Consider the following 14,370-nt stretch of genomic DNA (forward strand, 5'->3'; position numbering starts at 1 on the left):
TTCCTTCCTTCCTTCCTTCCTTCCTTCCTTCCTTCCTTCCTTCTCCCCTCCACTACCTGGAAAAATCAGAAGCAGTGGCAGGAGAGGCCTGGCTTTGGGGTCAGGAAGTTTCCTCACCTGTGCTCAGCTTTTGTCTTTTACCCCCGCCCCTTGGTGTCTAGGACAATTCCCAGCAAGGGCCTCTTAGATAATAGCCACTGTATTCTCAATACACCTTTGCCAATAGGTTGGAATAGGGTGGTGGTCTCCTCACAGGTGGAAGTTTGGGAATCACCGAAGCTTGGAGGGCAGGCGAGGAGGCATCCATACAACACACCACCCACTCTTTCCCATGGGCCGCCAGCCTGCAGTTCCCCATTTTGTCCAGCAGATGATGCTCACACAAAGTCACAGTTAGGCGGGCCTTAGAGCTCCAAGGCTCGCAGCTGCAGGGAAGCCCGCCAGGTGGCGCTATCCCTTCTTCAATAGGAAAAGAGAACCTGGGGTCATTCTTTCCTCTTGGTACCCTGGAATTTAGTCCTCCCATCTATCTGACCCCCATTCCTCTTCCCGCAGCAAGTAAGGCAGGGATGGAGAAGAACCCCCTTCTCAAGTCTCCTGCCCATTGGCAACTGGGCACAGGGTAGAGAGGGCAGGACAAGAGGGGAGAGGGAAAAGATTCTCCAAGTCGGGAAAGAAGGAAAATACCAAGGATCTAACACCAAATTTATCACTTTTTAAAAATGAGATTTTCCCCAAAGTGAAGAAATAAGAAACAAATCCAGTGTCCACGCACTCGCAGCTGCAGGCTTGTACCCAGGATTTCTCCTTCATCCTCAGACCTGCTGTGGGGAAAGGGGGCAGAAAGATAGGGTGAGTGAGAGGCCCCCTCCCGAGCTGGTCTGCCCAACCATCCCGTTAGTCAAGTATCTAATTTCTGATGTCTGACGCCAGCTCCTTGTCCAGTCTATGCAGGGGGGGAGGACTGTAACATCGAAGCTCACGAGGTTATTCCATCAATGTCTCTACTCCAGGCAGGTCCACTGCTCATCAGCCTGGACAGCTGAGGGTTCCAAATGCCCTTTATCAGAAAACCTGTGGTCTATTTCCATCACCTATTCCAGGAGCTGGAAGTCCTAACTCAGAGTCTAACCTCAGTCCCTGCTGCTGCAGCTTCTCATTTGTCCATGCTCTTGCCATAGAGACTAGCTCTTCAGGGACTAAAGCTGGTGCTCTGTTCCCCCTTCCCTGAGTCCAGATCTTAGCCCTCGCCTTTCTCCACACAGTTGCTCTCCTATAGACCCACAGCCCAGCCTTGGCAGCTTACCGAGTGGGCTCCCTGGGAACCCAGTGGTGGTATATGGGGTGAGAGTTCTTCTGTGCTGGGTTTCTCACTGCCCCTCTCCTGAGTTTTTGGAGTGGATTCTGCAAGCTCTAAGGAGGGAAAATGAGGGTGGGAGGAGAGGTGGTATTCATGAGGGCTGGTAGAGAGGGCAATGCTCACCCCACCCCATACTCTAATGACCCGAGAGGAGCCAAGACCAAGCTGGGGCAATCGGCCAAGACCAACAGGGTTTTCTCTGATTACAATTCCTACTATAGAATCACTATGTTTAATTTTTTTTTTCAAAAAGAAAAAAACCCTCCAAAAAAGTTTTCAAATTTGGGTACAGTCTCAATGTGTGGCTAAATCTGACCTGAACGGATATGAAGCTATTTATAGTCACCTTATCCCACTTAGTGGGACAGTTCATTTCACTGTAGAAATATTAATGTGTCTGATTACAGGGTGCTCTCCTGGGGATACTATATAATATACAGTATACATACTGTATCACCTTCATAAATTGGAAAAATTCTGACTTCCGGACTAATTGGGATAAGGGACTATGGACATGTACTTACAGTACCTCCAGCAGTTTCCACTTATTGCATGCTTTGCATGTGCCAGTTACTGGGCAGGTTCATTTAATTTTCACAAACTACCAGTGAATCAGGCACCATCCTATCATCTTATAGACTGAGGTTAAGTTGCTCGAGGCCTCTGGGCTGGGAAAGAGGCAGAGCTGGGACTCTAGCCCATGAATGCTGTGCCCATTATGATGGGCTCCCCACATTGAGCCACAACAGGGAGCTCTGATGGCTAGTTGGGAAGGGTTGGGTCATTTGGTAAGGAAACGTGAAGAGATGCAGATACATGCAATATGTGCAGATACATCCATATTCTGAAGATAGTTCCTGGCTATTACTAGGCTCCTCCCCACAATAGGCTGCCTCCTCCTGGGCTGGAACGTACTTTGTGCTCTCCCAGAGGCGCCCAGTCTTGACTCCGCTTCTGTGTCTGTGGTCTCAGGTGGGCAGGTCTCTTGGGTCTCTTTGCTCTCAGCGGCTCCCTCAGGCTCCTCTCCCTGCTGCTGTTGCCCCAGGTGATGTTCAACCATCATCTGAAGCTCTGGGGATGCAGAGAAAGGGAGGGAACATTGGACATGACTGCCCAGAGCCTCCTCTGTGAACACTCAACTTCAACAACCACGCTAATGGCCATCACACACTGCCATGCCCTGAGATCTGAACAAGGAGGGACATTCGCTAGGCAATTAGGAGGGACTAAAGCTAGACAATAAGACATATTTCCTTCAAAGGTAAGAAAGATGCCCTGGCTGGCATGGCTCAGTTGGTTGAGCATTGTTCCGAAAGGCTGCTGGTTCAATTCCAGGTCAGTCAGTGCACATACCCTGGTTGCAAGTTTGATCTCCAGTCGGGGTGTGTATGGGAGGCAAGTGATCAATGTTTCTTTCTTACATTGATGTTTCTCTCTCTCTTTCTCCCTATCCCTTCCTCTCTCTCTCTCAAATCAATAAAAACTTTTTTTTTTAAACAATAAGAAAGGTGTAGGGAAGAGCCTTTAAGAACAAAAGGCTCTAACTTGTTGGGATACTTGGTCTCCCTTGGGGGCAGGAGAAAAGACTCAAGTTAGAGTAAAAAATATTTGAAATCAAAACAGCATGGTGCTGGCATAAAAAGAGACACACAGACCAATGGAAAAGAATAGAGAAGCCAAAAATAAACTCACACCTATATGGTCAATAAATATATGACAAAGGGAGCAAGAACACACAGTGGGGTAAAATTAGTCTATTCAATAAATGATGCTGGGAAAACTGGACAGATACATGCACCCCCCCCCCAAAAAAAAACAACCTCCCCACGACAAAACTAGATCACCTTCTTACACCATATAAAATAATATACTCAAAATAGATCAAAGATTTAAATGTAAGACCCAAAACCATAAAACTAGAAGAAAACATAGGCATAAACTCTCTTAGCGCTCTTAGTAATATATATATATTTTTCTGATATATCTATGTAGGCAAGAGAAACAAAAGAGAAAACAAACAAATGGTACTACAAACTAAAAAGTTTTGGCACAGCAAAGAAAACTATCAACAAAATGAAAAGACAACCTGCTGAATGCGAGAAGATATTTACCAATGATACATCCGATAAGGGGTTACTATCCAAAATTTACAAAGAACTCATACAACTCAACACCAAAAACAACCCCCAAACAATCCAGTTAAAAAATGGGCAGAGGACGTGATAGACATTTCTTCAAAGAGGACATACAGATGGCAAATAGATACATGAGAAGATGCTCAATGTCACTAATAATCAGAAAAATGCAAATTAAATCTCAATGAAATATCACTTCACACCTGTCAGAATAGTTATCATCAATAAATCAACCAACAATGAGTGTTGGTGAGGATGTGGAGAAAAGAGAACCCTCTTGCACTGTTGGTGGGAATATAGATTAGTGCAGCCACCGTGGAAAACAGTATGAAGGGTCCTCAAAAACTTAAATGTGAAACTGTCTTACAACCCAGAGATTTTATTTGGGTACCTATCTGAAGGAATCTGAAACACTAATTTGAAAGATATAGGCACCCCTTTGTTCATTGCACCATTATTTACAACTAGAGGCTTGGTGCATGGAAATTTGTGCACTTGCTGCGGGGGGCAGGGGGAGGTTCCTCAGCCCGGCCTGTGCCCTCTTGCAGTCTGGGGCCCCTTGGAGATGTCCACCTACCAGCTTAGGCCTGCTCCCCAGGGGATGGATCTAAGCTGGCAGTCAGACATCCCTCTGGCAGCCTGGGACCCCTCAGGGGATGTCCACCTGCTGGCTTAGGCCCACTCCCTGGGGGATAGGACCTAAGCTGGCAGTCAGACATCTCTCTGGCAGCCCGGGAGCCCTTGGGAGATGTCTGACAGATGGCTTAGGCCTGCTCTCTATGGAGACATCCTTAGTGCTGCTGCGGAGGCGGGAGAGGCTCCCATGAGCCGGCTTCTGGCTGAGTGGTGCTCCCCCTGTGGAAATGCACTGACCGCCATTAGGGTTAATTTTCATATTACCCTTTTATTATATAGGATAGCCAAGATATAGAAGCAATTTAAGTGCCCAGCAATAGATGATTAGGTAAAGATGTGGTACAAATACACAATGGAACATTACTTGGCCATAAAAAAGAATGACATTTTACCATTTGTGACAACATGGGTGGACCTAAAGGATATTATACTAAATGAAATAAGTCACATAAAGACAAATATCATATGATTTCATTTACATATGGAATTGAAAGAAATAAATGAGCAAACAAAACAGAAACAGACTCATGGATACAGAGAATAAAGTGATGGTTGCCAAATGGGAGGGGATTTGGGGGTGGCCAGGTGAAAAAGGTGAAGTGATAAAGAAGTAAAAATTGATAGTTACAAAATAGTCACGGAGATGTAAAATACAGCATAGGAAATAGTCAATAATATTGTAATAACTATGCATGGTGCCAGGTGGGTACTGAAATTATCAGGGGGATAACTTCGTAAATTATATAAATGTTTAACTGCTATGTTGTATACCTGAAACCAATCTACACTAATAAAAGACAAAGATGCTAATTGACTGTACCTTCCTTATGCTCAAACCACACCCACCAGCCTATCAGGGTGACTATATGCAAATTAACCCAACCAAGATGGCGGCCAGCAGCCACGGAGCTGGAGCAAGCAGGAGGCTTGGTTGCCCTGGCGATAGAGGAAGCCAAGCTTCCCACCTGCTCTAGCCTCCGCAAAAGGCAACAAAGTTTCCATCATAGAAGCTAAATAATTCCCAGATACCTGCTTCCAGTCAGCCTCCACTGGGAGCTTGGGTGGCTGGGGGCTGTGGCCAGCCTGCAAACAGCCATCAGCCCCTCACCCAGGCTGGCCAGGCACCCCAGGGGGGACCCCCATCCTGGAGCGGCTGTGGCCAACCTGCAAACAGCCGTCAGCCCCTCACCCAGGCTGGCCAGGCACCCCAGTGGGGACCCCCACCCCGAAGGGGCTGTGACCAGCCTGCAAACAGCCCTCAGCCCATCACCCAGGCTGGCCAGGCACCCCAGTGGGGAACCCCACCCTGAAGGGGGTGTGGTCAACCTGCAAAAAGCTGTCATCCCCTCACCCAGGCTGGCCAGGCACCCCAGCAGGGACCCCCACCCCAAAGGGGCTGTGACCAGCCTGCAAACAACCCTCAGCTCCTCACCCAAGGTGGCCAGGCACCCCAGCGGGGATTCCCACCCTGAAGGGGGTGTGGCCACTCTGAAAACGGCCCTCAGCCCCTCACCCAGGCTGGCCAGGCGCCCCAGTGGGACCCACACCCTGATCCGGGACACCCTTCAGGGCAAACCAGCCGGCCCCCACCCATGCACCAGGCCTCTATCCTATATAATAAAAGGGTAATATGCAAATTGACCCTAACAGCAGAATGACTGGGAATGATTGAACACTGTGACACACACTGACCACCAGGGGGCAGACGCTCAATGCAGGAGCTGCCCCTTGGTGGTCAGTGTGCTCCCACAGGGGGAGCTCTGCTCAGCCACAAGCCAGGCTGATGGCTGCCAGTACAGTGGTGGTGGTGGGAGCCTCTCTAGCCTCCTCAGTAGCGCTAAGGATGTCTGACTTCAGCTAGGCCTGGTCCCCGCTGGCAAATGGACATCCCCTGAGGGCTCCTGGGCTGCCAGAGGGATGTCTGACTGCCATCTTAGGCCCAATCCCCCAGAGAGCGGGCCTAAGCCAGCAGGTGGTCATCCCCTGAGGGGTCCCAGACTGTGAGAGGGCACAGGCTGGGCTGAGGGACCCTCCTGAGTGCACAAATTTTTGTGCACAAGGCCTCTAGTATAAAATAATACTGAATGTCTACTATAATTGAAAAAAAATTTGAGTAACTTCTATGTGTTACACCCTATACAGGGTGAGTTCACATATTTTCTTTAGCTTAACTGCTGTAGTGAGGTTGTATTTGGGGCTCAGTAGGTTAAGAAGGCCACTCAGCTATTTGGGAAACAGAGCTGGAAGACAAATCCAGTTTGTCTAGCAACAACCCCACTATAATACAGACTTAATGACTTCTCAAGGATTCTTTCCAAAGGGGCATTAGGTCAACTGCACAATCTCAGGCACAATGGGGAAGAAAGAGATGGGAGGAATTGGGGGTGGTCAGAGGTGAAAGAGGATATATGTGGGGTAAATGGTGATGGGGGGAAAAAAAAAGAGATGGGAAGGATCTTCCAAACCTTTCATTGTAGGTGTGGTCCTCGTCACCTTCTTCCGTTGCCGTGGAGACATGGCCAAAGTGGACTGTGAAGGACAGAACACAGTGGGTGTCGGCTCTCTCACCTGCCTCCTCTGCCTTGTCATGCTTTTGGATTGCAATTGGGGGTAGGTGTGGACTTCAGAAAGTGGAGAAAGAAAATTCCTGCTTCTCCAGCCCCCACAATGGCGAGCAAGGAGACTGTGTAGGGGGCATGTTGGGATGTGTGTGTGCATGGACATTTGGGGGGTACAGGGACGAGGAACTCAATGTTTCTGCAGATGGAGTGTTCTGAGGAATAATCCCTTAATGAGTCTGTGGGTTCCCTGGGCTGGGCTGAGTGGGAGGGGCCAGCTCACCTTGAGAAGGGGGTTGGGGATCCGGTCTTCATCTATCTCTGAGCGGAACAGGAAAAGGAGAAAGTGATGAGGATGGGAGATCAGAGGGTCCCTCGGAGCTGACTTCCAAGGGTAAGAGCCTGTGCAGTCACCTCCTTCCTGATGTGTCCCTCACATCTGCCCCTAGGCAGTTAGCCCTGGAGGCTGCCCCTGGCCTTCTCCTTCCAGCTTCCTCCTGCTCTGCTGCTGGCTCTACCCCTGCATCTAATCCTGTCCTTGACCCTATGGGCTTATCTGTGTCTACATCCTTGCATCAGACCTGGAGGTTCCAGGATTGTGGTCCCTTTGCTGCATACGAGGGAACATTGGAAAAAGAATAGCAAATTGATCCTGTGCAGGGGCCAGGAAGGTGCAATCATTCTCACTAGTTGGAGGCCAGGGGAGACTCAGGCATCCTGAATTCCTGGCTAGCTTATAAGCATGACCACCTCTCTTCCACTCTCCTGTCAAGCTCCCCATGACATTCCCTGAGACCTTGCTCTCTCCCCAGACCTTGATGGGGACACTGGTGACCAGAATGCCAGCTGCTCCCTGAGCTTTTTCTAACTTTCCCTTTCCCCTCTGGGGGCTGTGAAGATAGCTGATGGAGGCGGTCCCTCCCCCCGCACAGCTGTCATAGCCTCTGGGGGTGGGGGCAGCAGCATCTCAGTTGCTGGAGAAACCTGGAAGGCTGTTGCGAAGCAATCAGCACTCAGTTGACCACCCAATTCCCGAGGGCTTAGGAACCAGGTGGTCTCTCTCCCCTTCCTAGCATTGCTCCATCTTCCCAGAGCAAAGGAAATCCTCCTGCTAATCCAGCCATTACTTTTCTGCCTCCAGGATTGAGGAGATCTCTGACTTCTCAGACCTGCCCTTCTATCTAGCACTCACCTTCCCTCACCGGACCCAGCTGTCTTCAGCAGCCCCCACGCCCTTTAGCGACCCATTCCTGGGGTTACCTGGGGATGACTGGTCACTGGTCAGCACGAGCGTAGCAGGGGTGGGCCGACGCCTCCGAATCTGAAGGAAGAGGTCAAGTACATGTGGAGGCATCAAAGCCCCACCCAATACCACTCACTCAGCAATGTAATCCAGGTCAGCCAGTTAGCACACCTCAAAAAATACTGTTACACAGAACCCGTTGTCTCAGGGTGGACTTTCCTGTGCTCATCCCTCTCTGTTGGGGACCCAAAAGACCACCCCCCTTTCTGCATCCCCTACCCCTTTTCTGTATCTGAATCCCCCTCCCCCAGTCCTGGCCCTAGCTATCCATCTCAGCAGTTATATCTGCTCTAGTACATCGATCTCTGGCCCACTGTCTTTCCGTCCATCCTGGATCAATGGTCAGAAATAACCCAGGAGGTGCAAGGCTCTTCCATCAGTCTCCCAGCCCACCCGCCAAGCAGACATTAACCCTTTGTGGATCAGCACCTGTAGAGAACACCCCTCAATCCCCACTCTGCCTAGGGGGACAGCACAGAACAGGCAGGTCTGAATGTGCATTTCCCTGGCCTGTGCTCCTCACTTCCTAATGTTTTCCCTATCTTTGGACACATTGCCTTTCTGGTTTGTCAGGAAATATGTCTGTGAAAATCCTTATCATGGTAAATATGAATGAGCAGTCCTAGGCAGGATCCTGGTCAGCTGAAAAGTCTTATCCTGAGCTTCAGGTCCCATTCTAAGAAATCTATACTAATAAAAGGGTAATATGCTAATTAGACCAGGAGACCTTCTGGGAGACCTCCTGGACGTACTTCCAGACAAAGCCAGGGTGACGGGGCCGAGGCAGAGGCGGTTAGGGGTGATCAGGCCAGGAGGGGAGGGCAGCTGGGGGTGATCAGGCTGTCGGGGGGAGGGGGAGGGCAGTTGTGGGGGATCAGGCCGGCAGGGGAGGGCAGTTGGGAGCAACCAGGCCTTCAGGGGAGGGCAGTTAGGGGTAACTGGGCTGGCAGAGGAGGGCAGTTGGGGGTGACCGGGCCGGCAGGAAAGGGCAGTTGGGGGCAATTGGGCTGGCAGGGGAGCAGTTAGGGGGTGATCAGGCTGGCAGGCAGAAGCGGTTAGGGGCAATCAGGCAGGCAGGCAGGCGAATAGTTGGGAGACAGAAGTCCTGGATTGTGAGAGGGGTATGGGATTGGGCCTAAACTGGCAGTCAGACATGCCCCGAGGGGTCCCAGATTGGAGAGGGTGCAGGCTGGGCTGAGGGACCCCCACCCCCTGTGCACGAATTTCATGCACTGGGCCTCTAGTCCTATCTAATAAAAGAGAAAAATGGTAATTGGCGTACGACGATACCCTTTTCATTGGCTACTCAGGGCTATATGCAAATTAACTGCCAACTATGATTGGCAGTTAACTGCCAACTAAGATTGGCAGTTAACTGCCAACAAGATGGCAGTTAATTTGCATATGTAGGCACAATGCAGGGAGGCGAAAGGGAAAGCAGGAAGAAGCCCCCTGCCACTGACAGTGATCAGAAACCCAGGGGGGAGCTAAGAGCTGGGGGGCAGGGCAAAGGCGGCCCTGGGGGGCTGCCTTTGCCCTGCCCCCCAGCCATGATCAGAGAATCAGGCGCCTTTTCCGCCCTGGCCAGTGATAGCAGGAAGTAGGGGTGGAGCCAGCGATGGGAGCTGGGCACGGTCGAAGCTGGCAGTCCCAGGAGCTAGGGGTCCCTTGCCTGGGCCTAAAGCGAAGCCCACAATCGCGGGGCCGCAGCCACTGCGGGTCCCTGCTGCCTGGGCCGGACACCTAGGCCAGAGGTGTTAGGCTTGAGCAGGGGCGGAGCCTGCAACCGCGGGGAGCTGGGGGTCCCCTGCCCAGGCCTGACACCTCTGCCGGAGGCCTCAGGCCTGGTCAAGGGGCCGATCCGGTGATTGGTGATCGGAGGGTGATGAGGGTCAACTCCTCTGGCCGAGGCATCAGGCCTGGGTAGGGGGCGGAGCCGGGGATTGGGGGGATATGATGGTCCCCTTGCCCAGGCCTGAAGCCTGGGTCAGAGGCGTCAGGCTTGGGCGGGGGTGGAGCAAGTGATCAGAGGGAGATGGGGGTCCCCTGCCCAGGCATGATTCCTGGGCCAGAGGCCTCAGGCCTGGGCGGGGGTCAGAGCCAGTGATCGGGGGGAGGTGGGGGTCCCCTGTCCAAGCCTGACACCTCTGGCGGAGGCGTCAGGCCTGGGCAAGAGGCCGATCAGGCGATCGGAGGGTGATGGGGGTCTACGCCTGAGGGCTCCCAGTATGTGAGAGGGGGCAGGCTGGGCTGAGGAACACTCCCCCCCCCCCCACACCCAGTGCACGAATTTCGTGCGCCGGGCCCCTAGTTAACATATAAGAGCTGATTGCTGGGCTTCTGAGCCCCTTTTCCCGTTGCTGTTCTTTTGTCATGCTGCCAATAAAGTTGATTGTTGTTGAAGTTGGTTCAAGGACTCTTGGGACATGTAGTTTTTTTCTGTTTCTTTGGAGGGTTTAGGGCAGCCGTGGGCAAACTATGGCCTGCGGGCCGGATCCGGCCCATTTGAAATGAATAAAACTAAAAAAAAAAAAAAGACCGTACCCTTTTATGTAATGATGTTTACTTTGAATTTATATCAGTTCACACAAACACTCCATCCATGCTTTTATTCCGGCCCTCCGGTCCAGTTTAAGAACCCATTGTGGCCCTCGAGTCAAAAAGTTTGCCCACCCCTGGTTTAGGGCTTGGAAGCGAGGGTAAAGGTGGGATTGGAGTCCCTATAGTTCCCTCCAGGGCAGCAGAAAGGAGGGAAGGTTAATGGGACTGGGAGAGGGGCTAAAATTATTCAGAGCTAAGAAGAGTAGGGTGAGGACACTGAATGATCAAGTCCCCATCTTTGTGTGTCCATTTAGTATTATTCCCATTTGGGGTGAAGGTGGTAAGATGCCTGCCCGTCTCTAGGCCCCCAAAATGGGTATCAGCCACAGCAAGAGGGGCAGTGTCAGTCTGAGAGGCAGACTCTCCCCAAAAAAGAAATGGGATGCACAAAATGGGGGTATGGTGAGGTAGGGCAGTGTTTCTCAGGATAATCCAGTGGCCTCTGTTCTGGTGACATTTCAAGGTCCCTGGCACTACCAGTCCCACGTGTGTGCACTCCGCATATATGCGTGCACCGCACAAACATTAGCTGAGTCCATCTCTAGCTATTCCTGGTGCAAATGTGCAGGGTGCCAGCCGGCAGGCATGTGTGCTTCCTGTATGTGGGTGGGGGCCACCCTCCTCCTAGGAGGGGACTCCTCTCCAGTTCTCTCTTGCTCTGCGGGAGGGGCTGGCTGTGAAAGAGACAGGGAGAGGGAGGGTGCGGATTAGTGGGAGTTGGGAACCTGAGAGGGAGACTTTGAAAGGGCAGCAGGGTTCTGTGATCCCTTCCTTAGCCAATTTCCTTGCCTTGGACAAGATTTCTAAGCACTCAGTGTCCTTGAGAATGGTGAGGGAACAAAGTCAGACTTCCCGAAGCACCTCCCAGACACCTGACCTATGCTCTTTTCTTTCTTCCACGCATCCCACATCTTAGCTCTCAAGGACACTTGGTGCCTTTGCCTCTGATTTATCTTCAAACCTGTCACGCCAACGACCTGGTAGTTGTGGGCCCCCCACCCCCTGCTGTCCTGTGCTCCCTAATGCAGATCTTCAGAGCGTTTTTTGCCTTCCCTTGTCAGTCTGGGATAGGAGCTCCTGCCAAACCTGGAGCTCTTTGCCTGCACACGTGGCTAACACAGCAGGAGGGGCTGGGGTTAGACTGCAGGTAAAATTTCAGGCTTGGCAGACAGATTTCTGAAGATTAGAGAAAATCAGGCTCAAGGCCCAGCTCTCGTTTTCCCTCTGGCTCCTTAGCATGGCCTTCCCCTTCTCCTCTGCCCCTACACCCCCGAACCAGCTGGCCTCCCCCTCAACGCCCAACACACACTGCACCTGCCTCCTCTAACACCACACTGAAGCAGGTGTCACATAGTGATACCTGTTTGTGCCAATGGAAGGCATATCTGCTGGAAACCTCACCCCTAACCCCCACGTTCCACACTCTAGGGCCCTTTCTTCCAGGCTCTGAGGTTATCTGTGCGAGTCCCCTGCCTGCAGGCACCATAGCCTTTCTCCTGACCCAGGGAACACTCCCCCTGCTCCTGGCTCTCCACCCTCCTCATCCTCAGGAGCTTGGAGGTCTCCCCACAGTCCCTCCCTCTACTGTCCCACCTCAGAGATCTGGAGATGCGGCTCCCCCAGGCCAGAGAGAGGATGGGGACCCAGGGACCTAACCCCTACCCACACTTGGGAAGCTGAAGTTATAGGGAGAGTGTGTGTACCTTCCCTTCCCCTTCCCATCCAGACCTTGTTCTACCAACCAGCTGGATCAACAGAAGGAACACTGTCAGCCCCTCCTGAGAGGCCAGTGTTTTTTCAGGTGGGGAGGCCAGCAGGGCCCTGGCCAGTTGGGGGAAGTAGGGAACTGACCTTGTGGGAATGGATATTCTTTAGGAAGAGCGATGCCCAGGCAAATGGACAGAGGACACAAAGGAGATGGAGAAATGAACAGTTATCTGGCAAACAGGCTGTAGTATGGACCACGGGTGGTCACCCTCTCCACTCACGCTCACTGTCCCTGAGACACACGCTTGCTCACACACTCTCATAGGCTGCTGCTGCCTCTGCCAGGCTGCTCAGAGCTAAAAATAGGCCAGGCTAGGAGGCTGGGCCGGGCTCTGGACTCCCACCCCTTGAGCAAAGGCCAGCACAGTGCTTCTCCCCCGCCTGTCGCTCAACTTGAACCCCAGTCCCTCCAAAGCCCCTGCCTGTGGCTTCCCAGTGCCGTTCTCTCCACGCCACCCCTACTCCCCGCTCCAAAGAGCAGTAGTTGGGAAAAAAGGACCCACGTGTCCGGACTTGCAGCCAGGGGAGCCTCAGCCTGCAGAGGGGACCACCCCTCTCCCCAAAGCCCAGCCCTCTCAGTGTTCCCCAGCCCTTCGAGTTCTCACTCTCTGGGATCCAGTAGGCGCGGTCCTAATTAGGAGAGCACTGGGCGGGCTATTGCTCTTCTTTCCACTCCTACACCTACAGCACAGGGCTCCCTCCATTACTCCCCTCTCCCCGGACCCCTCCCCAGCCGCTGCGGGGACCCTTCGGTGCGGCGCCCCCGCAGAGCTCAGAAACCTGCAGGGTTGGCTGGGTGGAGGACCCCAGACTGGCGAAGGTGGAAGGCCGGAGGGGTCGTGTCCTCAGGCAGCCCCCTCCCCCGGGCTGGGGAGGCAGAGAGCGACTCTGGTGGGGAAGAGCTTCCAGGGGAGGCGCTTGTCCTTCTGTCCGTCTCCAAGAAGCAAGGATAGGGACGTGTGGCGCCCATGGTGGGGGAGGGAGTGGAAGACCCCCAAACTGAGCGCACCCGCCCTTCGAGGCGCGCTGCTCGGGGAGGACCAGGCAGGGATCTCGGATCAGACAGTCCTGGGGTCCCTGGTCCTTGGCTGGGCGAGTCCCCTGCCGCCCCGCCCTGCTCCGCACCTGCTCCGCCGCCTCGGGGTCAAGGTGCGGCTCCAGCAGCGGGACCGTGAACTGGATCTTCCGAGGGCTGTTGTCCGGTTCCATGGTTGGGCGGTGGCCGCTGGCCCGCGCTGCGGCGGGGAAGGCGGCTGGACTCGGGGCTGGGGCGGGCGCGCTCCCTCTCCGCTCCGCTCCGCTCCGGCCCGGCCCCAGCCCGGCGCGCTCAGCTCCCGGCTCCTGGCTCTGTGCTCCCAGCTCGCGGCCTCGGGGACTCTGCAGCCGCCTATTGGCTCCGCACCGCCCCTCACAGCCCCCTCCCTCCCCCGGCCCCTAGCCTTAACCCCGTCGTGGCTGCGCCGCTGGCGGCGGGGGTCCCCACCCCGAGGGCGGGCGAGCGGGGTGTGGCCGGCGCCAGTCCTGGTGGACAGCCCAGGCGCGTGTGCAGGTGTCCCCGGAGTTCTGGGCGGGGAGGGGTGTGGCGAGCAGCTACCTAGAACTTCTCCAAGCCGGGCAGGGTTTAGAGCTGGGAAGGTGGATGGGCCCTGCGCAAGAGAGGAGGCAGTAAACGCGAAAGATTTCATTTCCTTTCATGAGAAAGGGGGTTGTCTCCTAAAGAAAAGCAGGAAAGGGGATTTGGGTATGCAGCAGGAAGGATTAAGGCTAGACGTGGAGAGGGACTTTCCCCTGAGAGAAGACATTAGGGCGCAGGTGGAAACTTGGAGCGGAGGTGTGGGTCTGGGCACAGGTCCTGTGCTCCCTGGGTGGCAGGGAGGGGGACTGAACACCTTAGAGGGTCTCCAGGGACCAGAGCCTCTTCTCCAAGTGCTGATGGCAGTGGGTGCAGGGCCCAGGGAGAGAGGACCATCTGGGACTCAGCAGAAGGAGTAACGGGGGTGGTGAGCCAAG

General features: G+C 53.5%; 1 protein-coding gene across 2 annotated transcripts; it reads right to left on the minus strand.

Annotated features, from left to right (window-relative positions):
• Positions 1-688: 688 nt before the first annotated feature.
• On the minus strand, positions 689-13,789 carry PPP1R1A (protein phosphatase 1 regulatory inhibitor subunit 1A). 2 transcript variants are annotated; one of them, XM_059683152.1, is made up of 7 exons: positions 13,486-13,789; positions 7,950-8,010; positions 6,973-7,010; positions 6,597-6,660; positions 2,276-2,431; positions 1,307-1,413; positions 689-821 (listed from the first exon to the last, which is right to left on the minus strand). In XM_059683152.1, the coding sequence occupies exons 1-7, from the start codon at positions 13,567-13,569 to the stop codon at positions 816-818; spliced, it is 516 nt and encodes a 171-aa protein (XP_059539135.1). In that variant the 5' UTR covers positions 13,570-13,789; the 3' UTR covers positions 689-815. The 2 variants fall into 2 exon arrangements, with proteins under 2 accessions (XP_059539135.1, XP_059539134.1); XM_059683151.1 differs by having other exon boundaries at positions 689-824; positions 13,486-13,786.
• Between the last annotated feature and the right edge of the window lie 581 nt (positions 13,790-14,370).

Source organism: Myotis daubentonii, chromosome 2 (genome assembly GCF_963259705.1).
Source record: "Myotis daubentonii chromosome 2, mMyoDau2.1, whole genome shotgun sequence".
NCBI classification, from domain to species: Eukaryota; Metazoa; Chordata; class Mammalia; order Chiroptera; family Vespertilionidae; genus Myotis; species Myotis daubentonii.